The sequence below is a fragment of the Perissodus microlepis genome, chromosome 15, assembly GCF_051167445.1.
Source record: "Perissodus microlepis isolate ML-2025 ecotype Zambia chromosome 15, ASM5116744v1, whole genome shotgun sequence".
NCBI lineage: Eukaryota > Metazoa > Chordata > Actinopteri > Cichliformes > Cichlidae > Perissodus > Perissodus microlepis.
In genome coordinates this window covers 31,149,647-31,174,425 of record NC_140475.1, presented here as the reverse complement: position 1 = coordinate 31,174,425, position 24,779 = coordinate 31,149,647, and the positions used below count along the sequence as shown (strand labels likewise).

General features: G+C 40.8%; 1 protein-coding gene across 3 annotated transcripts in view; it reads left to right on the top strand.

The window, feature by feature from the left end:
* The window catches only part of mcm9 (minichromosome maintenance 9 homologous recombination repair factor), a 35,278-nt gene extending 10,724 nt beyond the window's left edge, over positions 1 to 24,554 (top strand). For all 3 annotated transcript variants that reach the window (XM_084953116.1, XM_084953117.1, XM_084953118.1), the window contains 7 exons: positions 411 to 530; positions 11,467 to 11,641; positions 16,718 to 16,920; positions 17,067 to 17,270; positions 18,351 to 18,433; positions 22,045 to 22,190; positions 22,628 to 24,554. In XM_084953116.1, coding sequence (XP_084809242.1) covers positions 411 to 530; positions 11,467 to 11,641; positions 16,718 to 16,920; positions 17,067 to 17,270; positions 18,351 to 18,433; positions 22,045 to 22,190; positions 22,628 to 24,146 — 2,450 coding nt within the window. In that variant the 3' untranslated portion in view covers positions 24,147 to 24,554. The remainder of the gene's footprint in view (positions 1 to 410; positions 531 to 11,466; positions 11,642 to 16,717; positions 16,921 to 17,066; positions 17,271 to 18,350; positions 18,434 to 22,044; positions 22,191 to 22,627) is intronic.
* Positions 24,555 to 24,779: the final 225 nt, after the last annotated feature.

The window sequence follows — 24,779 nt, the reverse complement described above, 5'->3', positions numbered from 1 at the left end:
ATCCGTGTCCTGGAATCAGCACTCCACCCTTTGCCGACTGAGAACTTAGACTTGGAGTTGCTAACTCTCATTCTCGCCACTTCACACTTGGCTGCATACTGCTCCAGTGTGAGCTTGAAGTTCCTCACCTGATGAAGTCAAGAGAATCACATCATCCTCAAAAAGCAATGATGAGATTTTGAGGCCACCTGTGGGCTCACCACCCACAGGAGGGGCCACAGAGATGGTCAGCCCACAGGAGGACAGACCCATGTTGCTTTTTCGGGCCCTTTAAATAGCTTCATGAAAATTAAAATTGTGACTGTCTTGTGACAGAATGTAAACGCTGACAAATCAGTGCCTCTGTTGTTTTTTGTGTTTTACAAATGGCCCTCTGTGAAATGTGTGTATTCATGATTTGCTCCTTCTAGGCGAGTGTCATATGTTGCTGGTTGGTGACCCAGGTACAGGGAAGTCTCAGTTCCTGAAATATGCTGCCAAGATTATGTGTCGTTCTGTACTCACAGCTGGAATTGGCTCAACAAGTGCAGGTAGGTCCTGCTTTTCCCTTTTTAAAAAAAAAAAAAAAACCCCAAACAAACAAAAAAACTACATATACACACACAAAGGAGACACAAAATGCCGCTGCTTATTATTAAGGGGGAAAAAATCCAAACCTACATGGCCCTGTGTGAATATTGTATCACATCTCGGAAAACTGAGTTCAGTTTCTCTAGCCACACCCAGGCCTGATTACTGCCACAGCTGTTCTCAATCAAGAAATCACTTAAATAGAACCTGCCTGACAAAGTGGAGTAGGTCAAAATATCCTCAAAAGCCAGACATCATGTTGCGATCCAAGGAAACTCAGGAATAAGTGAGAAATGAAGTAACTGAGATTTCTCTGTCTGGAAAAAGTTATAAAGCCATGTCTAAAGCTGAGGGACTCCAGCGAACCACAGTGAGAGCCATTATCCACAAATGGAATGATCCAAAACACACCAGCAAGTCCACCTCTGAATGGTTTAAGAACAACAAAATGCAGACTTTGGAGTGGCCTAGGTATAGTCCTGACCTGAATCCGACTGAGATCCTGTGGCATGATTTTAAAAAGGTGGTTCATGTGCGAAAACCCTCCAATGTGGCTGAATTCTGCAAAGACGAGTGGGCCAAAATTCCTCCACAGGGCTGTTTTTTTTTTTTTTTTTTTTAAAAGGTGTTGTTGCTGAGGGTGGCCCAACCAGGTATTAGGTTTAGGGTGTCATCAATTTTTCACACAGTCATGGGTCTTCCGTGGACATCCAGGTCTTTTTGCGTTACTGAAGTTCACCAGTGCTTTCTTTCTTTCTCATGGAAGAAGGGAATTGTTTTTCAGTCCAGTGTCCAATTACTTGTGATCCCTTATAAAAAGAAGGTGGCACATGTTAGGGAGCAGAAGCTCCTAAATGATCAATCCAATTCGAATGTGGATACCCTCAAATGAAAGCTGAGAGTCTACACTGTCCATGTCCATTATAACTATAATTGGAATGTTTCAGTAAACAGGTGAAAAAAAAAATAATTCTTTCGTGTGCGTGTGTGTGTGTGTGTGTGTGTGTGTGTGTGTGTGTTGTACCTGTTTAGACATACTTGTGGGGACCAACAGCCGTTGTGGGGACCAAAATCCTGGTCCCCACAAGTTTGAAGAGAATTTTGAGACTCAAAATGTGGTTTTATTGTCAGGGTTACAGTTAGGTTATGGTTAGGTGTTTAGAAATTGTGGCTCAGTTTGTTTTTCTTTAAAACTTCAGTGCACGGTCTAAGGGTTTGGCTGTAGCATCCTGTTACCCCTTGGTTCCTCTTCTTCCTTCTGCTACCATTCTCCTCCTCTTCTTCGTCATCTTTTGTGTATTACTGATATTGTTCATCATCTCCCCCCCCCCCCCCCACATTTTTTTTTTTTTTTTAATCCTCAAAGACCTGCTGTGATCTCGAATCAAAGTATGGCAGAGTACACAATCAAATCTCACCCATATTCCTAATTTTACTCGTTTCTCTTTATAGCACAGGTCTCCCAACACTCTCTGGAGGAGATTCAGCCACAGATTTCTTGAACTTTTTGATTTTAGTTTTATATTCTTTTTCATTAAAAATTGCAATTTCCAAACTCATGTGATTAGTAAATCACCAAATATAACAACATACTGTTAGTATTTAAACTCTATTTGTCAGCCAAATGCCATGCAGTTTCTGTGGAGGGAGCCTGTGTTTACTAGGATTTCTCACAACAGCTCTCACATCCTTAACCTTTTAATTAATTTGTTTTTTTGGTAGATTCATACACATGAAATAAGTCTGTTCAGGGCTCTCTTGGTGTTTATTTCACTTTCTCACATGAAGCACTTGTGGTGGTTTTTCAGATCTCCTCATCTCTGCTCGTGTGGCACCGAAACAGTAGGCATTCAGTCAGTTTTCTTTTTTTGAAGCTTCCTTTGTTTATTTCACACTCTTAGGTTACATCCATGTGATGTATGGTTAATAGACTATGCCTTTATTTAGGTCAGAACAAAGATTAAGACAAACCACCAATATACGGGCAGGTCCTCCAATCTTGGCTCCTGGAGTATCACAGCAGGTCATCCACTCCATCTCCCCTCCCTCCCCCTCCCCCTCTGGGTTCTGATGGATTCATTAGTGTATATCATATTATATATCATAATCACAATACCTCAGGCAACCAATACAAGAGACAACTAAAAAGCAACCCCTTTCACCCATATATGTGGTCCTCTAATTCAAGAAGAAAAAAAAATGTACAATCCACATCTCATATGGGTACATTTAGGCCTAACAGAACACAAGTGTTTAGTCGCTCTATCCACCCCCTCTCCCTCCTTCTCCGCTGACCGACCGACCACCCCGGATTAACCTGCAAACCCATGATGATCAATGCTCCTTAAAGTGGGTGTACCACTGTACCACTAAAGTACACGACTCCGCCGAACGGATATAGGTGTTGTTGAAAAACGCACTCTCAAACGGGCCCTAGTCTCCCCCACATATATCATCCACCTGTTTGGCATAAACCACATTTTTTTTTATCTCCAGAGGGAATTTCCCCATAATCGCTCAGGAGGCTATGCAGGTTGCTTATCATGTGCTTCTGTACCAAAAACTGCCTCAGTGTCTCAGGTGGTTGATTTTCCCTCCCCTCCAATGAAATTCATACCGTGAAATAAATCTGTTAAGGGCGATTTTGATGTTTATTCCACTTTCTCCCATCCCCTGATTTCTATTCCTATAGCATCAAAACAGCAGGCCTTCAGTCCATTTTCTTTATTAAAGCTTCCTAATTTATTTATTTCACACTCTTCCTCTGTCAACCATACCTCTATAGATGTACCTATGGCTTCTTTCAGCTCAGGAGTTTCACAGCAGGTCATCCACTGCACCTCCCCTCCCTTTCCCTCACCTTGGGGTCTTGATGGATTCATTAGTACCATATATTCATTATACTTCATTTTCACAATACCTCCAGCAATTATTACAAGAGACTTCTAAGAAACAACACTCTCAACCCACATGTATGATCCTTTAGGTCAAAGAGAAACAAGAGTTTTTACAACCCGCATCTCATACAGGTACATTCAGGCCCAATGGAGCATAAGTGTTGAATCTGTCTATCCAACCCCTCTCCATCCTTCTCCGCTGACCGACCGACCATCTCGGATTTGCCTGCAAGCCCATGATAATCAGAGCCCCCACTGCATGCTCTTTAAAGTGGGTGGCCACTAAAGTACGCGACTCCGCTGCATGAATGGCATATAGATGTTGTTGCAGCCGTGCTCTCAAACGAACCGCAGTTTCTCCCACATGTATCATCCCACACCTGTTACATTGAATGGCATAAATCACATTTTTTATCTCTAGAGAGAATTTCCCTCTAATCGCCTAAGAGGCTCCACTGTGCAGATTACTTATGATGTGCTTCTGTACCAAAAACTGCAACAATGTGTCAGGTGGTTCGTTTACCCTCCCCTCCAATTTAGCTCTAACCAAAAGGTCACCCAAGCTTTGGTTTTTCCTTAAGCCTCTGATCATCCGCACTTCGAATGCATGCCCCCAGGTCCGCATTTCACAAAGATTTTGGTGGATACTGCTGAGAAATGGCGTGTACTTCTTGTGGAAAGTACTAACAAAGGGCAAAAGTCTCTCCCCTCCCGTTATGTCCTCGATGGTGTTTTAATTAAAAGGAGTCCCAAGTTCAGTATCCATCCGCCGAGCATCAACTCGCTCTCCTGCGCCACCCCGCCCCTCCCGAAAATCACCCTGTGTCCATGCGTTAGGCATACGAAGTCCCGAGAGCGTCTCCCTGTGTATCTTCCTCAAAAAAAGAGCGTGAGTCCCCCCTCTTCCTCAAACTCCTAAACAATATGGAAGTAGCATTGCAAAAATCCACCTCCTTACTGCATATTCTGTAAAATCTCAATATTTGGGATTTCACTATTTCCCGAAATGTGTGTGGCGGGTGATAATTTATGGAGGAGCGCATGCGTGTCGGTGGGTTTTAAATAAACTTTTGCATGCAACTTCTTGCCATCCTTCTCATCCTCAAAAAAGACCGTGGTGTCCAAGAAATTGATTTCAGAGTCGCTCTGCTCCTGCTTAAGTTTTATAGACGGGTGATGTGTGTTCAAGATGTGTACGAACTGTTGGAACGTATCCTCCCCGTGTCCCCATGCGCCTATGATGTCATCTACAAAGTACAAATAAAACACCGGTTGTAATGAGCACTTGGCCAGCGCCTCTCTTTCTCCCACTCGCTCATATATATGTTTGTGTAGGACGGTGCATATCTCTGGCCCATAGCCGTTCCTTCCATCTGAAAAACCTATTGAAACCTATTGTCGAATTGGAAATCATTATTGACGAGACAAATCCCCAAAAGCCAGAGAATTTCCGCGTCAGGGCGCACAGCATCCGGGTACCGCTGAAAGATGTTACTTACGACTCTCAGTCCCGTCTATGTATTGATATTAGTGTACAGACTGTCTATATCTATTGTGAATTTAAAAAAATGATACGTGTCCTTAAGATAACTTGGATGTTTATTAGAGAGCGCTCTCAGTGTACTGAGAGATGTTATATATTGCACCACTGCAATCAGAGACTATAGGTCTTCCAGGTGGGATCTCAGAATAGGATAAGCGTGGGCGGGGATCATCAGGACCTAAGAAATAGTCGCGCTGTTTTGTGGAAATAGCTCTTGTGATGTAGTGAGTGGACAATCCTCCTAATTTGCTGCTGCACCTCGGGCTGGATTGAATTTGAAATGCATTTGTAATATTTCTCATTTCCCAGTTGTCTCTGGGCTTCCAGTCTGTACTGCTGCTTGTCCAAAATTACAATTTTTGAGCCATTATCCGCCGGCTTAATCACGATGTTCTGATTAACTTTTAATTCTCTAAGCGCCCGTTCTTCCTCCACCGTAAGACTACCCTCCCTCCCCACCTGCGGCCTTAAGGAGTGGAACAACTGAATATCTCTTTTTATTAGCTCTTTGAGCGACTCGCTCAACGCCCCCCACTCCAGTTCCCACACAGATGGTAGGACGAAGGGATCCCTGTGGAAGTTGTCGGTTTCAAAAAAGTCTTGTAGTTTCGGTCTTCTATGGTACCAATGTAGGTCCCGGCGAAACTCCTCACGTGAAAATTTTTATGGCGCTGGAATAAAAGTCAGGCCCTTTTCTAATAAGCTTATTTGTGCTGCAGACGGAGTAAAGAGTCTTGATAAATTTAAAATATTAGAAGAGGAAGACCAAGTTAAATCTGGCAGGGGAGTGGAGTTTCTCCCCAAACACCATAGGCTTGTTTGCTTTAATTTTCCAATCCTGTAACTTGAGGCTTGCTCGCGCCCGATGGTATGTAGGCGTGTGCCACGCGACCCCGCCATTCCCCGCTCCGACACCTCGCCCGGTCATCTCCTCGTCCCGTGTCAAATCTACCTGGAGGTGCTCCATCGCTTGCATTTTTTGGCCCTACGGCTTTAAAATCGTCAGCAGACCCGTCACCTTCCCTGCCGTCCTCACTCAGGTGGAAGTTTACATTTAATTTAAAATGGTCGGGATCTGTGCGGTCCAGTGAGTCACTGCTCATATTGGCCGCCTGGTCATGTTGTTGCGGGACCTCGATCATCATTTCACCGACTTCCTCTCCACCTGTTTGAGTAATAGTTTTGATTTTTAACCATTTTTGCTGATTCGCTGTGGACGCGTCCTCCACGGGTGGAGCTTACATGTTCATTCACTCGCCTACGGGAGGAGACAAAAAAGGGCCTGAAGGAGCGGACCGCGGAGGCATCGCAGAAGGAGCGGCCCGGGGGGATTACAACCCGCGGCACCCACAGAGTATGCAGAGGGAGAACACAGAGAAGCAGGCAGAATATCATTATCCACATCTAAATTCAATTCAATTCAATTCAATTTTATTTATATAGCGCCAAATCACAACAAAAGTCGCCTCAAGGCGCTTCATAGATACAGAGAAAAACCCAACAATCATATGACCCCCTATGAGCAAGCACTTTGGCGACAGTGGGAAGGAAAAACTCCCTTTTAACAGGAAGAAACCTCCGGCAGAACCAGGCTCAGGGAGGGGCGGCCATCTGCTGCGACCGGTTGGGGTGAGAGAAGGAAGACAGGATAAAAGACATGCTGTGGAAGAGAGACAGAGGTTAATAACAGATATGATTCAATGCAGAGAGGTCTATTAATACATAGTGAGTGAGAAAGGTGACTGGAAAGGAAAAACTCAATGCATCATGGGAATCCCCCGGCAGCCTACGTCTATTGCAGCATAACTAAGGGAGGATTCAGGGTCACCTGGTCCAGCCCTAACTATATGCTTTAGCAAAAAGGAAAGTTTTAAGCCTAATCTTAAAAGTAGAGATAGTTTCTGTCTCCCGAATCCAAACTGGAAGCTGGTTCCACAGAAGAGGGGCCTGAAAACTGAAGGCTCTGCCTCCCATTCTACTTTTAAATACTCTAGGAACAACAAGTAGGCCTGCAGAGCGAGAGCGAAGTGCTCTAATAGGGTGATATGGTACTACAAGGTCATTAAGATAAGATGGGGCCTGATTATTTAAGACCTTGTATGTGAGGAGCAGGATTTTGAATTCAATTCTGGATTTAACAGGAAGCCAATGAAGGGAAGCCAAAACAGGAGAAATATGCTCTCTCCTTCTAGTCCCTGTCAGTACTCTTGCTGCAGCATTTTGGATTAGCTGAAGGCTTTTCAGTGAGTTTTTTGGACATCCTGATAATAATGAATTACAGTAGTCCAGCCTGGAAGTAATAAATGCATGAACTAGTTTTTCAGCGTCACTCTGAGACAGGATATTTCTAAATCCACCGCTACATTCAATCTAATCCCCCTAATCCACCCAGCGACCCCTCACCCTACCCCATCTTCTCCCCACCTCCACCTATTCTCACTTTTTCATTTTCTCCCAGAGAGCTTCCCATCCGGATCGGTGCGCGGGTGTCTGTCTCCTGTAGCTTCCTCAATTCCTCCATTGTTTTTCTTTTACCTTGCTCTCGCAGCGTTCCCATCTGGTGTCAGCTTATTGCTTTCTCCAATCTCGGGCGTCCCCCCCTTTTTTTTTCTTTATTTTTCTTTTTACAAACTCTGTTGATCAGTAGAAGCTCGGAACAAACAGTTTAAATCGCACACCAATACCTCGTTCCTTCCCAGCGCCACCTCCCAGGTGGAGTTAAATCCACAGGGAATCACAACAGGTGGAAAAGAACTCCACACTAATGATTTTCTAAAAAAGTCAGTTTAACAAATTTTTTTTCCAAAATTGAACTCTGTGAGAGGGCTAAAATTTGTCCGCAGCACCCGTCACTTGGGAGAGCTGTAAAAAAAAAAAAAAATAATAATTCTCCCACTGGTCTGGCCTCGCGTTCCTGACATTTCGCGGATCTCCTGCTTCCTCAGAGGGATACACGCTACTGGGGCCAGGAGAGAACGAGGGATTAAATCATTTCCTGAGAGACGCCCAATCCTGTGGGCCTCTCCCATGATAGGTTACCATTAAGTCACATGGGAACGCCCAATGTGCCTCCCATGCAACATTGGTACCAAACTCAGGTACCAAAAACAAAAATCCTAAAACTGTGTGGTGTCACTCCTACCTTGTCATGCATTCTACTCTGGGTGTTACTTAGATATCTCATCTGTCTGAATAAAATGAGACTGTTCAGTAACAAAACTAATCAAAACATCAAAATAAATATGCAAAAAGGAAAATAAGGGGGGGGGATAAAAAGAACTAAAACTAAAACCGAGACACTAATTAGTCACTGGGTAGGGGAGTGGGGTCCGTGAGGGAGTCTTAGGACTGTCGCGGACCAAGGGGGAGAACCTGATACCAGGTAACATCCGGAGTAGGAATGTGAGTAAGATGAAACAATAAAAAGGAGGGGAAAAAATTATATAAAAAAAGAATAAACAAAATCTGAGACACTAATTAGTCAGTTGGGTAGGAGGGGAGTAGGGTCCGTGAGGGAGTCTTAGGACTGTCGCGGACCAAGGGGGAGAACCCGAGGACTGAACTGAAACCAAGATTCACTTATTTATACCTAAATAAATAACATTAATAACTAAATAAAAATCCATATGACAAAAAAATCACTAAAATTAAGATAAATAAGTAATCAATATAAAAACCAAGTAGAAAGGGACCCTACCCCCCCCAGGAGATATCACTATGATGCATTCAAGCACCCTCGGAAAAAACAATACTATTTCTCTTCACCTGTCTAGCTTTACAATATGAATGCACACTATATTGACAGCGATCTCGGTCATAAGGAAATGGTTGGGGGAAGACACTCACCCTAATAAAACCAGGGGTCTGGCCCTGTTGGTCAGCGGAAGGCCCAAAAACAAGGAAAGCAGATTGCTTATGTGCCATTTATAGTTTCTCTTATTTAACTAGGCTTTATGATCCCTAAGCTTCTCCTTTTCTCCTCTGTCCCACCAAATTAGAGGAATACAATATCTCCTAGAGTTTTAATGTGGCCCAATAAGGGTTACTTCCTCTAGGGGTCTTACAAATGTCTTTTAGAGCCTGAGGGTTATCTAAATAAAGATGTTAAAATTTAGATTTTAAACATCCCAGAGCAGGCTTATTTCTCCTCAGGGTTTGTCATAAAGTTTATCAGGTCCCCGAAAAGGTTAGGCTTAGGGACATACAGCCTGAGTAGGGTTATCTTCTAAAAATCTCACAGACTCTGAGGGTTCTTTTAAACAAAGAGGTTAGGTTTAGGTCTTTATACGTCCCAGAATGGGACTTCCTCCTTGAGGTTCCCCCATGGACCGTTCCCAGCCCTCCCAATAAAGTTTAAATTTCGGGTTATATTCTCTGGGTTGGGTCATAATTTCCCGCAATTCTCTCATCCTAACCACTATTAAAAAAAGAAAGCAATGGTTTCAATCTATTCATTCGATATCACCCAAACAGTTTGGTTTCCTTCAAGGTCATATTGTGCCCCTCCTCAGGTTATACATTCTTTTCATTAAAAATGTCTTTTCAGTTCATTTCAGGGAGTATGTCAGAAACAGACCCCTGGCACAGCTGGTTAGGGTATTTAGAAGTTCTGGCTTAGTTTGTTTTTCTTTGAAACTTCGGTGCACGGTCCTAGGGATCGGCTGTACCATCCTGTTTCCCCTTTGGTTCCTCTTCTTTCTGTTGCCATCCTCCTGTGCATACCTTCTCATGTATTGTTAACCTTGTCCATCACCGCCATTTCTTTAATCCTCTCGAAACACTGTGATCTCCATCAAAGTATGGTAAAGTACACCCTCCAGTCTCACCCACATAGGTCTCCTAACACCCTCTGGAGGAGATTCAGCCTCCAAAGATAAAGTTTTATCATTTTGGTTTTTCTTTTTCATAATAAAAAACATAATTTCCACACTCATGCGGTTAATAAATCACAATATGACAACATACTGTTAGTATTTAAATCTGTTTGTTCAAACAAATGCTGCCATGCAATTCTGTGGAGGGAGCCTAGAGTTACTGGGATTTCACACTCCCCCACATTTTCTTTGACACACTGTGTGTCTCTTTTCTTTGACCTTTAGCCTTTTGATGGTTAGGGTTAGGTTAAGCGGCTAGGGAAAGCACTATGTCAATGAGATGTCCCCACAAGGATATGAATACACCCATGTGTATTCATATCCTTGTTAGGATTAGTTAGGTCCATATATATTTGGACACTGAGACAAGTTTTTTTTTTTTTTTTTTTTTTTTTGTTTACTGAAACATATTCCAATTCCAGTTATATAAGATTATTGGGCACATAACCAATGTGTATTAACGAAAAATGAAAGGTGGGGAAAAGTATTGAGCACATGAAGAAAAATAGGAATGGAAAGCAAAAAGGAATGGAAAGACACAGCACCAGCTAAAACCTATCAGATTACAAAATAATCCTGTCACTTAACACTTGTGAGTTAATATTATCTGGCTCTGTCTCAACTGATGGCCTATACAAAGGTGTCGTATTTGCAAGATTCCACTTCCCAGAAGGTGAAAAAATAAAATATCACCATGACACAGCCATGACCAGATGCTCCCCTGCAAGATTTCAGACAGAGGTGTAAAAAGTAGTTTTATGAGCTAACCTTAACCCGAGTTCATAGATGGGGCCCATTATTACACATAACTTAATTTATGGTCATGTATAGCTTGACTTCTTTGTCATGTGTGTTTGTAACAACTTTCAGATACTGTTCATCTGTTGTAAGCAGTTTTTTAGGTCTGCCACTTTTGTCCTCTACTTGTCCCCTTTCTCACATTGTTTAAGACATACTGAAACCATATCAAAATATTGGGGTGGAGATAGCTCAGTACGTAGACAGTTCGCTCCATGATCGGAAGGTCGGGGGTTCAAATCCACCGAACGGCTACCCTGAGGTACCCCTGAGCAAGGTACCGTCCCTACACACTGCTCCCTGGGCGCTTGATTGGCTGTTCACGGCTTCACTGGGGGTTAAATGCAGAAAGTAATATCCCTACAGGGGATTAATAAAGTATACAAAATATACCAGGTTTTGGGCTAACGGCTCTTTTGGAATCACCTTGTTGATGCAAAAATACTAGTTTATGCTTTTCAAACTGTGTTGTTTCTTTGAGTAGACACAACAGTGATTCATTACTTTACATGTTTTTGTGTTAAGTGGCTTAACAAACAATAAAATATTCCTCTGATACATGGACTGGACTGAAAATGAGCTAAAACACATCCGATTTACCCCAAAACTTTGAAAGGCCCGAGAAGTATCGCTCATGATGATTTAAAAAAAAAAAAATTACAATAAAATCTGCCTTGTTGGAAGCAATGTCAAGAAATGAAGGGTTACTCGGACATGTGATTAACTATATATTTTTACATATAATACCAATGTATTACTTCATAAAGTGAATCTGTTTCCAAAGGACTGACAGTAGCAGCTGTGAAGGATGGAGGTGACTGGCACCTGGAAGCAGGAGCCCTGGTCTTGGCAGATGGTGGTTTGTGCTGCATTGATGAATTCAACAGCATCAAGGAGCAGGATCGCATCAGCATCCATGAAGCTATGGAGCAACAATCTATTAGTGTTGCTAAAGCCGGGTAGGACTCTCATGCATTTACATATAAATTCACATCACCAGAAGTTAGGAATTTCAAACACAGAATGACCACGATCGTATACAGTGCTGTGGAAAACTCTTTGCCCCCCTCCTGGTTTTCTTTGTTTGTTTTTGTTTTTTCATCTTTGTCACACTTGAATGTTTCCAATCATCAAACAAATTTTAATACTAGACAAACATAACTTAAATAATGATTTCATTTATCACAGGGAACCTGCCTGGCCCTGTGGGGGAAAATAACTGTTAAATCATGAATTAAAGAGAACATGACAAACTAATCAAAGGCTAATTTACATAATGGAAATATAGCCCTGTCTGTTAAGCTTGATTTAGGAAATAAGTGCTTAAGGTTTTAAAAACATGTTTAGCGCCAGCTTCTGTCAGTACCGAACATGTGGTTGGTTGGTTGGTTGGTTGAGGCTAATTGACACACATTAGTTTATGTTAGTTAACTAGTGACAGAAATGATAACTCAGAGGAAAATAAGGACACTAAAACTAAAAATCAGATTAAAGGGCTCAATCCAGTACTGCCCTCTACAGCAACAATGAGTTTTATGTTAAGAAACCAAGGATGGAGTGTCCACTTTCATTCTTTGTCTCTTTAGCAGCAAGTGGCTCTACGCTGTTTGGCTAGCTGCACTCAAACAGGATAAATCCACCTGTTAGCTGTAATGTTTGGTTTTGTAAAGCACTTTATGAATGAGGAGTGTGTGGAGGAAGAGAGCCTGTTTAGGTTCTCCCTAACCCTAGCTGAATCCAAACTGGGAGCTGGTTCCACAGAAGAGGGGCCTGAAAACTGAAGGCTCTGCCTCCCATTCTACTTTTAAATACTCTAGGAACAACAAGTAAGCCTGCAGTGTGAGAGCAAAGTGCTCTAATGGGGTGATATGGTACTATCAGGTCATTGAGATAAGATGAGGCCTGATTATTTAAGTCCTTGTATGTGAGGAGCAGGATTTTAAATTCAATTCTGGATTTAACAGGGAGCCAACGAAGGGAAGCCAATATAGGAGAAATCTTCTCTCTCTTTCTAGTCCCTGTCAGTACTCTTCCTGCAGCATTCTTATTGTAGGATCTACCTTACAATTTAAAATGCCTTGAGTTGTGATTTGGGGCTATATAAATAACATTGAATTGAATTAAAATAAATTGAATTTTGGATCAACTGATGGTTTTTAGTTGTAGAGTTTTAGGACATCTTCTTAATAACAAAATGCATTAGTCCTACCTAAAAATAATAAATGCATGAACTAGTTTTTCAGCATCACTTTGAGATAGGATGTTTCTCATTTTAGAGATATTGTGAAAGTAGATGTAAGCATTTAATATGCACATTGAAGTAGGGCTGGGCGATATGGACTAAAATCCATATCGCGATATAATTTGAAGCACGTGCGGTAACGATATATATCGCGATATATTCTTTTCTTCTGTATAACGTATTTTCCACACTATAAAGCACACTTAAAATCCTTTAATTTTCTCAAAAATCGAGTGTGCCTTATGTATGAATTCTGGTTGTGCTTACTGACCTCGAACCGATTTTGGTGTGCAGAAATCTGTTAAAAAATGTTTTGATGGATTGTCAGAGCATCACGGCTGCCGTAGTGAGGAGCTTCGCGGAGTAATCTGGGTCCAAAACTCCGTCCTCTTCAGGTCCCAAAGTCAAATGAACACAGAGTTAAAAACGGTCTAAATTCTTTCATCTTTAATAAAATCATCAGCGTTGCTGCTTTAGCAGGTGTAACAATTAAGTTTAACATCCATGCATCCATGAAAACAGAATTTATTAAATTTAACAGAGTTAGAATTTAACAGGAAGTTAGCCCGCTAGTTTCCACCTAAACATGACATACCATGTTCTGACTGAGAGATTTTTGAAACTAATTAAAACGTACAGCTCTGCTACCACTTCCAACATAAATGAAGACAGCAGTGGCGTTTGCAGGGTTACTAAGTTGGACTACCTGGTATATAATGTTGTGCTACGTGATTGCTAGCGACACAGCTATGTTAGCATATCATTAGCACAGTGAAGCTGGAGGATGAACGCCAACTTTTATTTCCACTCGATAAAAGTTAACGTGAGGGATTCTGGTGGTTAGGGACGAATGCAATCGCATAGCAGGATGCTATACACGGGCCAAACTTCAGTCAGGAGAACAACTGAGATTATTCATCCACAATATGAGGTTAGTTATTAATATACTGCAACAACATGGGAATAGAACAGCTGCGAGAGAATTCAACATTAATGAATCAATGTTACGGAAGTGGAGGAAGCGCAGTTTTTGGCTTTCCCCATATTTCAAAAGTGCTTCATCTCTTTGCTATGACTGTCGCCCGGCATAATTTGCAGATGATAATGGTTGTAGCCGCTGCGATGCTTTCGACCAAAACAGGCGCAGCTTCATGACATCATCAACATGCGCTATCGCGATAGAGCGATATAAGCGGTGTCCCAAAACGTGGGCCGGGTCCTTCGAAGACCGAGAAGGCCGGAAGTGCGAGGTTGTGAAATGGGACGGTCTAGCCTTCAGATTTGCGTCACCGCTGTCTTGGTGGAATTTAATAAACTCGGCCGTCTGCTCCTTGCTATCTAAAATATAACAGGACACTGTCGTAAATTCTCGACCGTCTCACACTTCTGTTTAATCAGTTTTCTGTTTAACGTTTATTCAGCTGTGTGAAAATCCCAGAGGAACCCACCCAATGGATTAATAAAGTTTTATTTAATCTAATGCCTTTGATCTCAGCCAAAGCGATTTACTCCGGAACAAATAAAACACAGAAAAAAGGCAAACAATTACATTTTTATGGTATCTGAGTGACTTTTATATCATGTTTAACCTGAGTAGCGAAAGAGCGGGGGTCTGAAAACGATGAAGACGGGGGTCCGCTGCTCTCGCCGGCTGGAGTGACCATTGAACCCCCCCGGCTTGCTATCGAGCGGGTGGGTAACAGACGTCTCCGAAAACGTCGGCACACTTTTGCAAATATACGATGTCTTGATAAACCAAGCAGATATTTGTAATTTACACAGCTACTTTCTCGCCTGAAAATATGTTAAAAGTTTATTTTGCGAAAGATTAATAAGACTAATTTTAAAACTTAGTAGCGGCCGCCATTGTTGGCAGCTGAAATTTGGCTGGGCCGCGCTATGAATTCTGGGATATGGTGGGCCACGAAGGACAACCCCGACCCATCCTTCAAATTCGGGGAAATGAAGGACGCATTTGTCGGCCGCATTTGAAGGAGTCGACGAATTGGGACAGCCTTCGTCGCCTGGCTGTGACGTAATCGGCCTTCAAATCGTTTCTATTGTATATCGTTTATATCGCCCACCCCTACATTGAAGGCCATATTCTGGTCAAAAACAACTCAAAGATTACTCAAAGTGTCAGCTGAGAGGGGTTTCAGGGAATACTCTTAAAATGACATTTTTTTTTCAATGCCATATATCAGCAAAAGACTCTCAAAGTGTTTTTTGTTGGTTTTGGGGCAGACACAGTCTCTAAGGAGATACAGGTTTTGGGGGAATAAACTCTAAATTCAAAATTGCTGACCAGCAGGTTAAGACTGACCAAATATGATGTTTCAGTTGTAGACCTCTGCCTTATTAATATTTACTTACTTTTGATAATGTAGTTTATTATCAGTGGAGTCTTATTGTCTTGATGTTGCTATTGTTGAAACTTTTTTTTGTTCAGTATTGTTTATTTTAACGATTTATAAAAAATGACCTCATTTTTCTGTTCTCAAATATTCTACACTACTACCAAATATAGTCTGCATTGGGCACTAATTCATTCTCCTACTGAAGTAATTTTAGTCATTATAATATCTATGCAAACTCTCCTTAACAATGTCCAGTTTTAAGTATGTTCATAAGGTTCTGGCATCTAGTCACGGTTATCAGTGGCTCGTTTTGTGTTTATGACCTCGTCCACTCATGGGTGTTTAGCAGGGTTTCCTTTTTTTCTTGTTCTACTTGTGCCAAGTGGCTCATTTTGTTAAGACCTTGTTTATGACCTAGTCTACTAAAGGCATGCTCATTGGTATTCAGCAGAATCTTCTCTTTTCTTTATCCTATTGGCTCATTTTGCTGAAGAGCTACATGTGAGCTGCCAGTTTGGATAGAACATCATTTAATCCAGCCGACAGTTTTTTTGTTTGGTTTGTTTTTTCTGGTTCTCATCAACGGGGCCTCAGGACCAACTCACTCCACTTTCCCAAACAACAGCTCAGCTCATGGGTCTCATTTACAGTCTTCTACATTCCTCTCCTTCCTATCGTTTAAACATTTACTCACCTTGTAAGTTTGTAAACATCTCCTAAGTAGCACTGAGATCTTAACAACTCTCCCCTTTCCCCTCCTTTTTTATTTACAGTTATTTCACACAACAATACTGTACTCAAACTCTGACAGTAATATTATACAGCATTTTTTTTATACATATTGTCACAAAACGGCTTTGTGCAGGCAGGAAAACAACCCAAACGCAAACCTCACCGAGACAAACGTGAACTCAAAAACACAGCTTTACTGCAGGCGTGGAGGTGAAACAAAGAACAAAACTAAACTGGGAAACTAACAACAACAAACTCATGGAAGACAGGGAGAATAGCACACAGCTATGAGGGAAGTGGGAACACATGGGGAAACAGCTGACACACATGAACATAATGACGTCACAGGGGAGGAGTAAAACTAAACACATTGAACGTAGAACGCAGGACCTCTTCAAAATAAAACAGGAAACATAATGAAACGCAGACATGACAACATGAACTTAACAACAAAAGACATGCAGACGCGAAACGCATAAAGGACAAGGGAAACTTAACACAGGGGTAGAAAACACAAGGGGAATCTAATACAAAATGAATTTAGATAAACTAATAAATCTCTTAATCCACATACTGGATTATTTAAATGGATCATTTTAAGTTAAAAAAAAAAGTATTTACTCATCTGGGTTTTTTTTTTTTTTTTTTTTTTTTTTTTTTTTTTTGGTTTTTTCTGTGTGATCCACTGCTCTCTCTTTCTGCAGCATGGTGTGTAAACTGAATACCAGAACTACCATTCTGGCAGCTACCAACCCTAAAGGCCAGTATGATCCCAACGAGCCACTGTCTGTGAACGTAGCTCTGGCCAGTCCTTTGCTAAGTCGTTTTGACCTGGTTTTAGTTCTGCTGGATACCAGAAATGCAGAGTGGGACCACATCATCTCCTCTTTCATTATGGAGGACAGAGGTAGAAGACATGTTTTTGAGTTTGGAAGTGAAATATGACTAAAACAATAAAGTCTGTTGTTAGAAATAATTGGTTATTATTCTTCTCTCACATACCCTTCAATGGGGAGAACGTGGTAAAAATGCCCCTTCTCTTTTTTTCTTAAGGACTACCCGATCAGTGTTCGAGTCTGTGGTCTATGGAGAAAATGAAAGCTTATTTCAGCCTGATTAAACATTTAAAACCAGTGATGTCAGAAGAAGCCAACTGTATACTGACACGCTACTACCAGCTACAAAGACGGAGTGACGGCAGCAGTGCTGCCCGCACAACTATTCGCACATTGGAGAGTCTGAGCAGGCTGGCTGAAGGTAAGATGAGAAGTTTGACTTCAGACTAGTTTGGTCATATTTATTCATAAATTGAGTCTAAGCCAAGTCATTGATTGTGGTCAGGTCTAAAACGAGTCTTCTGATAATATTTTACACGCTGCTCTTGCAGCACCGAAAGGCATACAAGATGTTTTTATTCCTTTTTTTTGTATTGGGTATCATTTTCTAAGTTTTGAATTATTATTTTTCATTTACAATGTAATGTTAACAATTCTGTTTTCTCTCTGAGAACTTGCTTCTGGTTTTTTGGGGAAGGGCAAAAAAGTGTGTAAACGTATAAAAATACGCCCTGTGGGCAGTCTTTAACCTTCAAACTCAACCAGAGGCTTGAGGGTCCTGTGCACCATCTTTGCTGTTCCTAGGACTGTGTTCTTCTGGACAGAGGCTCCAGTAGATCCCAGGAATGACACGTGAGATCTGCTGGAGCCTCCCGCCCAGTTTGGTGGTCACTGCCCCAATACTCTGATTCCCATGGGAACCATTGTTGCCTTTACACTCCATATCTTTAGGTTCTCTCTCAGTTATTGGTATTTCTCGAGCTGCTTGTGTTCTTTCTTCCTGTTGTTGCTGCCACTTTAGTATAACTATATCTATCCCTGTAGCCTCCTTCCTCTGCTTGTCCATCACTAGTATGTTCGGTTTGTTAGCCGTCCATTTGTATGTGGAAGTCCACATGACTTAGCATGGCCTTTCTCAACCACCCTAGGAACTGTATCCCATTTTGGCCTTCTGACTTCTCAAAGTCTGCACAGATGTTCATGTTCTTTGTTATGGCGTTCCATGTATGCCCTGTCTGCTAGAATCTTGCACCCTGCTGTTATGTGCTTGATTGTCTCAGGGGTGTCTTTGCACAGCATGCTTTGCCTTAGGGCTGGGTATTGTCACTGATTTCTAAAATCGTTTCGATTCAGTTCGAGGACTAGATCTTGAAGGTTAAAGACCATTCACAGGAGCGAGTGGAGATTTATTATTTTTTTTTAATCAAATATTTTAATTAGTTACTAAACATTCATCATATGATTATTTAAAAGCAACACAAAGCATTTGTTAATTTTACAGCCCATGCCAAGCTCATGTACAGAGAGACAGTTACCATAGAAGACGCTGTCATTGCTGTTTCTGTTATGGAGTGCTCTATGCAGGTAAGGCTTTTATTTGTTACTTTGAAAATTAAAACCTGTCTATGAGTCTCTTTCAATTTAAAGGGTTTTGTATTCATTGTATTTATTTTAGCAGGAAATCCCAAAAGGTTGATTCTGTTCATCTGGACATAGCGTTTTCAATGGGAAAAACATTTCTTCACTCTTTCGAGTGACTTCTTCAGTCTTAGCTATCTGCAGGTTTCCCCAACCTTATAAACAGTACATTTGCACAATGACTGAAACCAGCCCACTGATGAAAAGTGTACCCTTAGGCCCCCTCCTCAATTCAGAGATGGTCTTTCCCTTTTCACGTAAAAGGCCTCCTTGACTCCCTGCTCCCTGTACAGGATGTATACATCCTCATCATTGAAAGAGTGTCCACTGGAGTGTCCCCGATCCTTGGGTAGTCCAATTTTTGGCGCAGCGTGTTTTGGGGTTTAAAGGCCACGGAGATTCGGTGTTTAGAAAAAATGCATCTCAACTGTTTCGATACTCCTGACACAGAAGGGATCACTGCGGGTTTTCACTTAGGCAGCGGTTGTCCTTCTCTCCTGGATCGGCTGGAGCTTTCTTTAGGTGCCTTCCCAGCTTTGACAAAAGTTCAGCTAGGATAACCACATTTACTCAGGGCCTTCTTGATGTGATGTTCTTCTGCTTCCCTGGCCGTTGTGTCAGTGGGGTTGGCGTTCGCTCTGTGTTGTAGAGTCCTGATGACTCCAAGTTTATGCTCCAGTGGAAGATGAGAGTCAAATCTTAAATACTGATCTGTATATAGGGCTGTTCGATATAATGATATATATCGGATGACGATATAAAAATGTCTATCGTTTAATTTTACACTATCATTTGTTTTGTGGTGTCCCAAAATAAACTGTTTATGGCAATATTTTTTCATCGTTTTGATGGTCACTGTAGTGGCTATATTAATTTCTTAAAGTTCTCTCTTTCTCTTATATTTAATATAACCACACTACGGACGGTAAAACCATCGCGTGTCCACTTGTTTATTTTCCACATAAACCTTTCACAATAGAGATTGAAAATGTGACGCTATGCTCCTTTGTTTATTGTGCATAAATTTTGAATTGTCCTGACACAATATTGTGTTTCGCTTCATTTATTACCATGGTACATTGACAAAAACGTGTACTTTTATTCACAGGATAAAACAGTTTTTTTGTATCACTAATTGCCCAGTATGATTACAGCATACAATATTATTGTCACTGCTAGATTTCTGTAATGCGAACCAGAAATTATTTCCACTACTAATTAATCACCGTTGAGCTCAAAGGTCCTATTAATAAACGGTTAACGAATGCGTATTTATGAAGACGATTTGTGAGACTGGTAAACTTACCTTTGTTCGTACGATGGTCTTTCGTTCTACACGGTGCATTTCAAGGTTCTGTACCCATCCGTCGGTAAACTGTACCTGGGCTTGTTGCAGTGACCTGAAGTTACTAAACTTCATGAGTGTATGCACTCAGTCCAAGAACCGTATAATTATAAATATGAGCGTGGTGAAAGTTGGGCAGCACGCTAACGTATTTTTGTCCACTCTGTGTGCTCCCAAGGGTCTAACCCTTTCACTCCTTTGATTTTTTTTCCCTCGTATCTTTTCTTTGCCTTTTCATCAAGTCTGTCTTTGTACGGACCGGCATTGTTCTCCTTCGTTTTGTACATACCTTTTTTGGGGGGCAAAGAAAAAGCAAGAAGGTATTGGAACCGGAGAATGAACGTTTTGTGGTGCTGCAAATGCTTGCATTTGATGTGGTACTTGGATTGTTTTGCCACGAGTTCCCGGCATGCAATGCGCGAAAGTCACGTGGTCTGTCAATCTCTATAAAGCTCAAGATGCTGTTGAGACTTTTCAAAATAAACGGAATCACGTGAAAGAGTATGCAGATTATTTACGGATGAGAAGCAAAAAAGAGCTGTCAGGTGCTAAAAAATAAACCTTAGACTCAAACGTTAGAACAGGCTTTTCCCCGCAGCACACCGTGTAATAAATACTCACAAGGAAAACGGCGGCCGTTACAACTTATGTCTAAAAATGTATCGTTTCATGCATCGGTTAAACACTCGACTCCAGGTACACGACACCCAGCTGGAAACACTTCACGCAAGTTGAGCTGCCCAAGATTCACAGAATTTACAGAAAATGTAAAATTTTTGTGATTTATATCGTTATCGGACAGTAGATGTCTTATATTGGGATATGAGATTTTGGTCATATCGCACAGCCCTATCCGTATGTGTATGTTTACAGTACACATCAACTTTTAAATGTCCCCCATTACTGATGGAGATCTCCCAGTCTAAGAAGGCTAACCAGCAACTTTTCATATCCTCCCTGGTGAATTTGATGTGGTTTTCCAGCGAGTTAATGTGATCCGTGAATTGTGGCACATCCTGAAATTTGATTTTCACCCAGGTGTCATCCACATACCTGGACTTGGTGGTTTTCTATGGTTGGATAGCAAAGCCCTCTTTTATACTTCTTAGGAGAAATAGGAGAAGTTTTGCCAGAAAAAATTGTTGTTATCGGTTGACTGTAGTACTGATCCTGGCATTTATGCCAAGGCAAACACGTTTTCACACCACTTGTATGTACTATGATCATTATACTAAAATAATTAGCAGCGGTGTTTACTAAAGGTAGGATACTAAAGTCTGTGCAATTTTTTGAATGAAATCAGCCGTTAAGTTTGAAAAAATAAATTCCACATCTGATCATTTCTTGCCTTATTTTTTTGGTTTTCATTGCCTTTACTGAAACAGAATCCTAACATAACCGTGTCTAAAACAGTTCTACTTGCTGAAAATCTACTCACATTGAAGCTGAGACTTGATGCTTTAGCCTAAAGTTGTATACAATACTGCAAGCAATCTGTTCGTTGTATATTGTGTTGAAGCTCCCACTTTAATTGCAGATATTCAAGGCTCTGGTTGCCTAGGTGACCCCAGGGGCCAGCATTGGTCTGGCAAGACTCATATCTGGCCCACTGGACATCTCTGAAAATGTAGAGGAGGACATAAACTTTGAATTGTATTTCCATAAATTTTGGTGAAGTGCTTATAAAGACTTCTCTCACAGCTATTCATACTACACCAAAGTAATCAAGAAATGGATAAACAATTAAACGAGTGAAAAGTTATCACTATCTACTATGAATAAATAAATGAGGAAATTTTTTGTATGGTAAGACAAACTTTATATTGTTTTATAATTACAGGACAGTCTAGCTAATGAGATAACAGAACTTTTTCTGTCATTTATTTTTTACAACTTAAGCCCAAAGAGTGAGTGCTGACAGAGCTTTCATAAGTAACAGCAGCATTCACTTGTTGTAAATGAGTGATGAAGTCACACTTCTTTTTGATATACTAATTTTCAGCATTCTGGCCCACTTAAAAGTAAAGTGGGCTGTATGTGGTCCACGATGTAAAATGAGTTTACAGATGACATTCTCACTTGTAGTCTCCTTAGTTTTCCAGCTGGTTGATTGCAATCGTCACTTGAACTCACCAAATATCATTTACTTTGTGGTGTCTTGTCATCACGTTGCTGTGTCAGTCTGTAACTGCATATTACGTTCTTCTTTTAGGGTGGCGCTTTGCAGGGAAATGTGAATACTTTATTCACCTCGTTTCCTGCTGACCCTGTTGAGCAGTATCAAACTCAGTGTCAGATACTGCTCGAAGGACTGAACCTCCCACTGTTCCTTAAGAAGGAGAGAGACAGACTATCCAGGTGAGTAAATTGGTGTTTTGTTTTGTTTTGTTGTTGTTTTTTTTAAAATTTGTTAACTTTCAAAGATAATCCCAATGTTAGATTATTACCTCCTGCTACACAACATTTGAGTGCATAAGCAGTGCTGCTAGTAACTGTCTCTTTTCTGCCAAGAAATCCCCCATGACATCAAAATCATGACCTAATGATTTGACGTCCACTGATAATCTATAGTCTTTTAGGCCCCATTTTCTGTCTGTACTTGGATAAAACGTATACAAAAACACATAAGATAATTATTCTTTGACACTTAATGACATGATTCTTTGTGATGAATGTAGCCAGTGGAGTTCAAATTGGGAGCAGATTTGAAATGTTTGTTATTTATGGATTCAACTTTGTGCACATGAGTGTTTGGAGCTATCATCATTTTAACTGCAGGTTGTTTTTCTCTTAAGGTCAAAAAGCCAGACATCAGAGTCTCCTGAATGTGATTCATCAACTACTAAACTGAAGCATCTACTCAGTGACGCAAACTCCAAAACACACACTAGCAATTTGGAAAGTGGTAATAGAGTGAGGAGTGACTCGAACTGGTTCCATACCTCTCTGTCACTGTCCCCAAATGATAGGACCTCACCCATAACTACACCTCAAGAAAATACAAAAACTATTTCAAGTGGAACAGACGTGTCTAAAGTAACCACACAATCAAGCTGTCGATCTGAAAAGTTGACTTCGAGAAGGACTGTTGCTCCAGTTGTTTTTGGAAATATTACCTCTGTTTCAGAACAAAACATACAAGGTGAGAAAAATGAAAGCGTTACAGAAGAAATCTCTAAAAGCCAAGAGGAGATACTGAAATATGAGAGAAAGAAGCATGAAGCACATCCAGAGCCATTGGGATATCATTTTCAAAAGGTTTCTAGAAGCACAATGGACTCTAAGAATATGGGATATAAAGGCTTTGGGCAACTGGACCTGAAACATCAGCGATTTCACAAAGAGGTTGGAAAAGGACACAGAGAAAGGCTGGTGTTTGGGGATGAAAGTGAAAATGTACTAGAGACAAACCTGTCCACTGACAAAGACAGCTATGTAAAGGAGGACAAATTGCACCTGACTGAAAGTAGGAAGAGCAGCGCTGTTCCAAGGGAGAAAATGGCAGTCGAAGCTGAAACACACATAGACTTGCGTGGAAAGTTGTCAAGATTCATGTTCAAACCAAATAAGATGAGAACTTCAGTTGACAACCATAACAATAATGCCAGTCCAGAAAAGCAAATGACAGTGAGCGTTAACACAAAGAAACCAATTAGTCATAATGACGCACACCTGTGTCAGAGAACCAGAGTCAGCACTGGTGATGACAGAGATATATTTACTTCCACCCCACTTTCAAAATCAAGTGCTTGCATCACTAATCAAACTACATTACAATCAGAACAGATGAAGACCAGTATAACTTCCTCAAGCTCAGAAATTAAACTCTCAGGATTCTCGTCTATCTGGACAAGTGAACCCACAACAGCTCAAACAAAAATGGAAAATAGTACGCTTAAAAAAGGTGATGCTGATTGTTTGAGAGCTAATTCAAAAGTCCACAAAATTCTAAACATCGCCAACCACATAGGCAAGAAGTGCCAAACAATACCCCCAGCAACAGATTACACACCAGCAAAGAAATGTGAACTAGGGATGGAGTCAACAAGTACAACAATGTCCGAGTGCAAAGTAAAACAGACCAAATTCAGTCATACTGAAAACAACACTGTAAAAATGGTAACTAGGGATTCAGTTAACTGTCAAAGGACTGCCAGTCTAAAGAGAAAGTGTTTTATGAGTCCTCAGGATAGTAATAGTAGTGGTTCCAAAGGCCTATTCTCAGGATTGTCTCTGTTTGAGTCTGCCGAGTTAAATAATGATGTTCTTGACACTGACTGGGACCAAGAGGTTTTGAAAAAAGCCAAAGTCTGAAATCACACTGTTTGTGGATAAAGAACTTATTTCCTGAAGAAAACATAATCTAGTTGTAGGAAATGAATAAGTTTGACAGAAAAGTTTCCTTGGATATAAACTTGAGTTTAGCTCTTTAGCATAGTGTCTAGTCACACAGAGATTTCACCAGCTATCTGCAGTGTGATTTTTTTTTTTTTTCTACTCCTGTACAATGAAAAACTACTGTGTTCATAATAGTAAGATATCCTTCCTTACACGTGCTCAATACAATTTTTTTTTTTTTTTTTTTTTTTGTTGCTTGTTCTGCATTACACCTACGTGTATTGTTGGCATTTTTAAAAGTGAGTTGCTCACCGAGATCTTTTTGTACAGCAATTAAAATAAATATAATGTGAGACACATCCATGTGTTTTGTTAATATTTTTCTTAAAGGCCTTTATTTATAAATATTCAGTTTTAAGTGAATCTAAAAAGTTATGTATATATCTTTTCAGCTTTTTGTTAGCATTGTTTTAGCCTATTATGTGAAAATATGTGTTCCTGAACACATATTTTCAAACATATAATGTAAACTGCAATCAATTAAAAAAAAATCTTATTCAGAGCATATTTATTAATGTTTAACTAGGCACCTGCAACAAGAGATAAGGC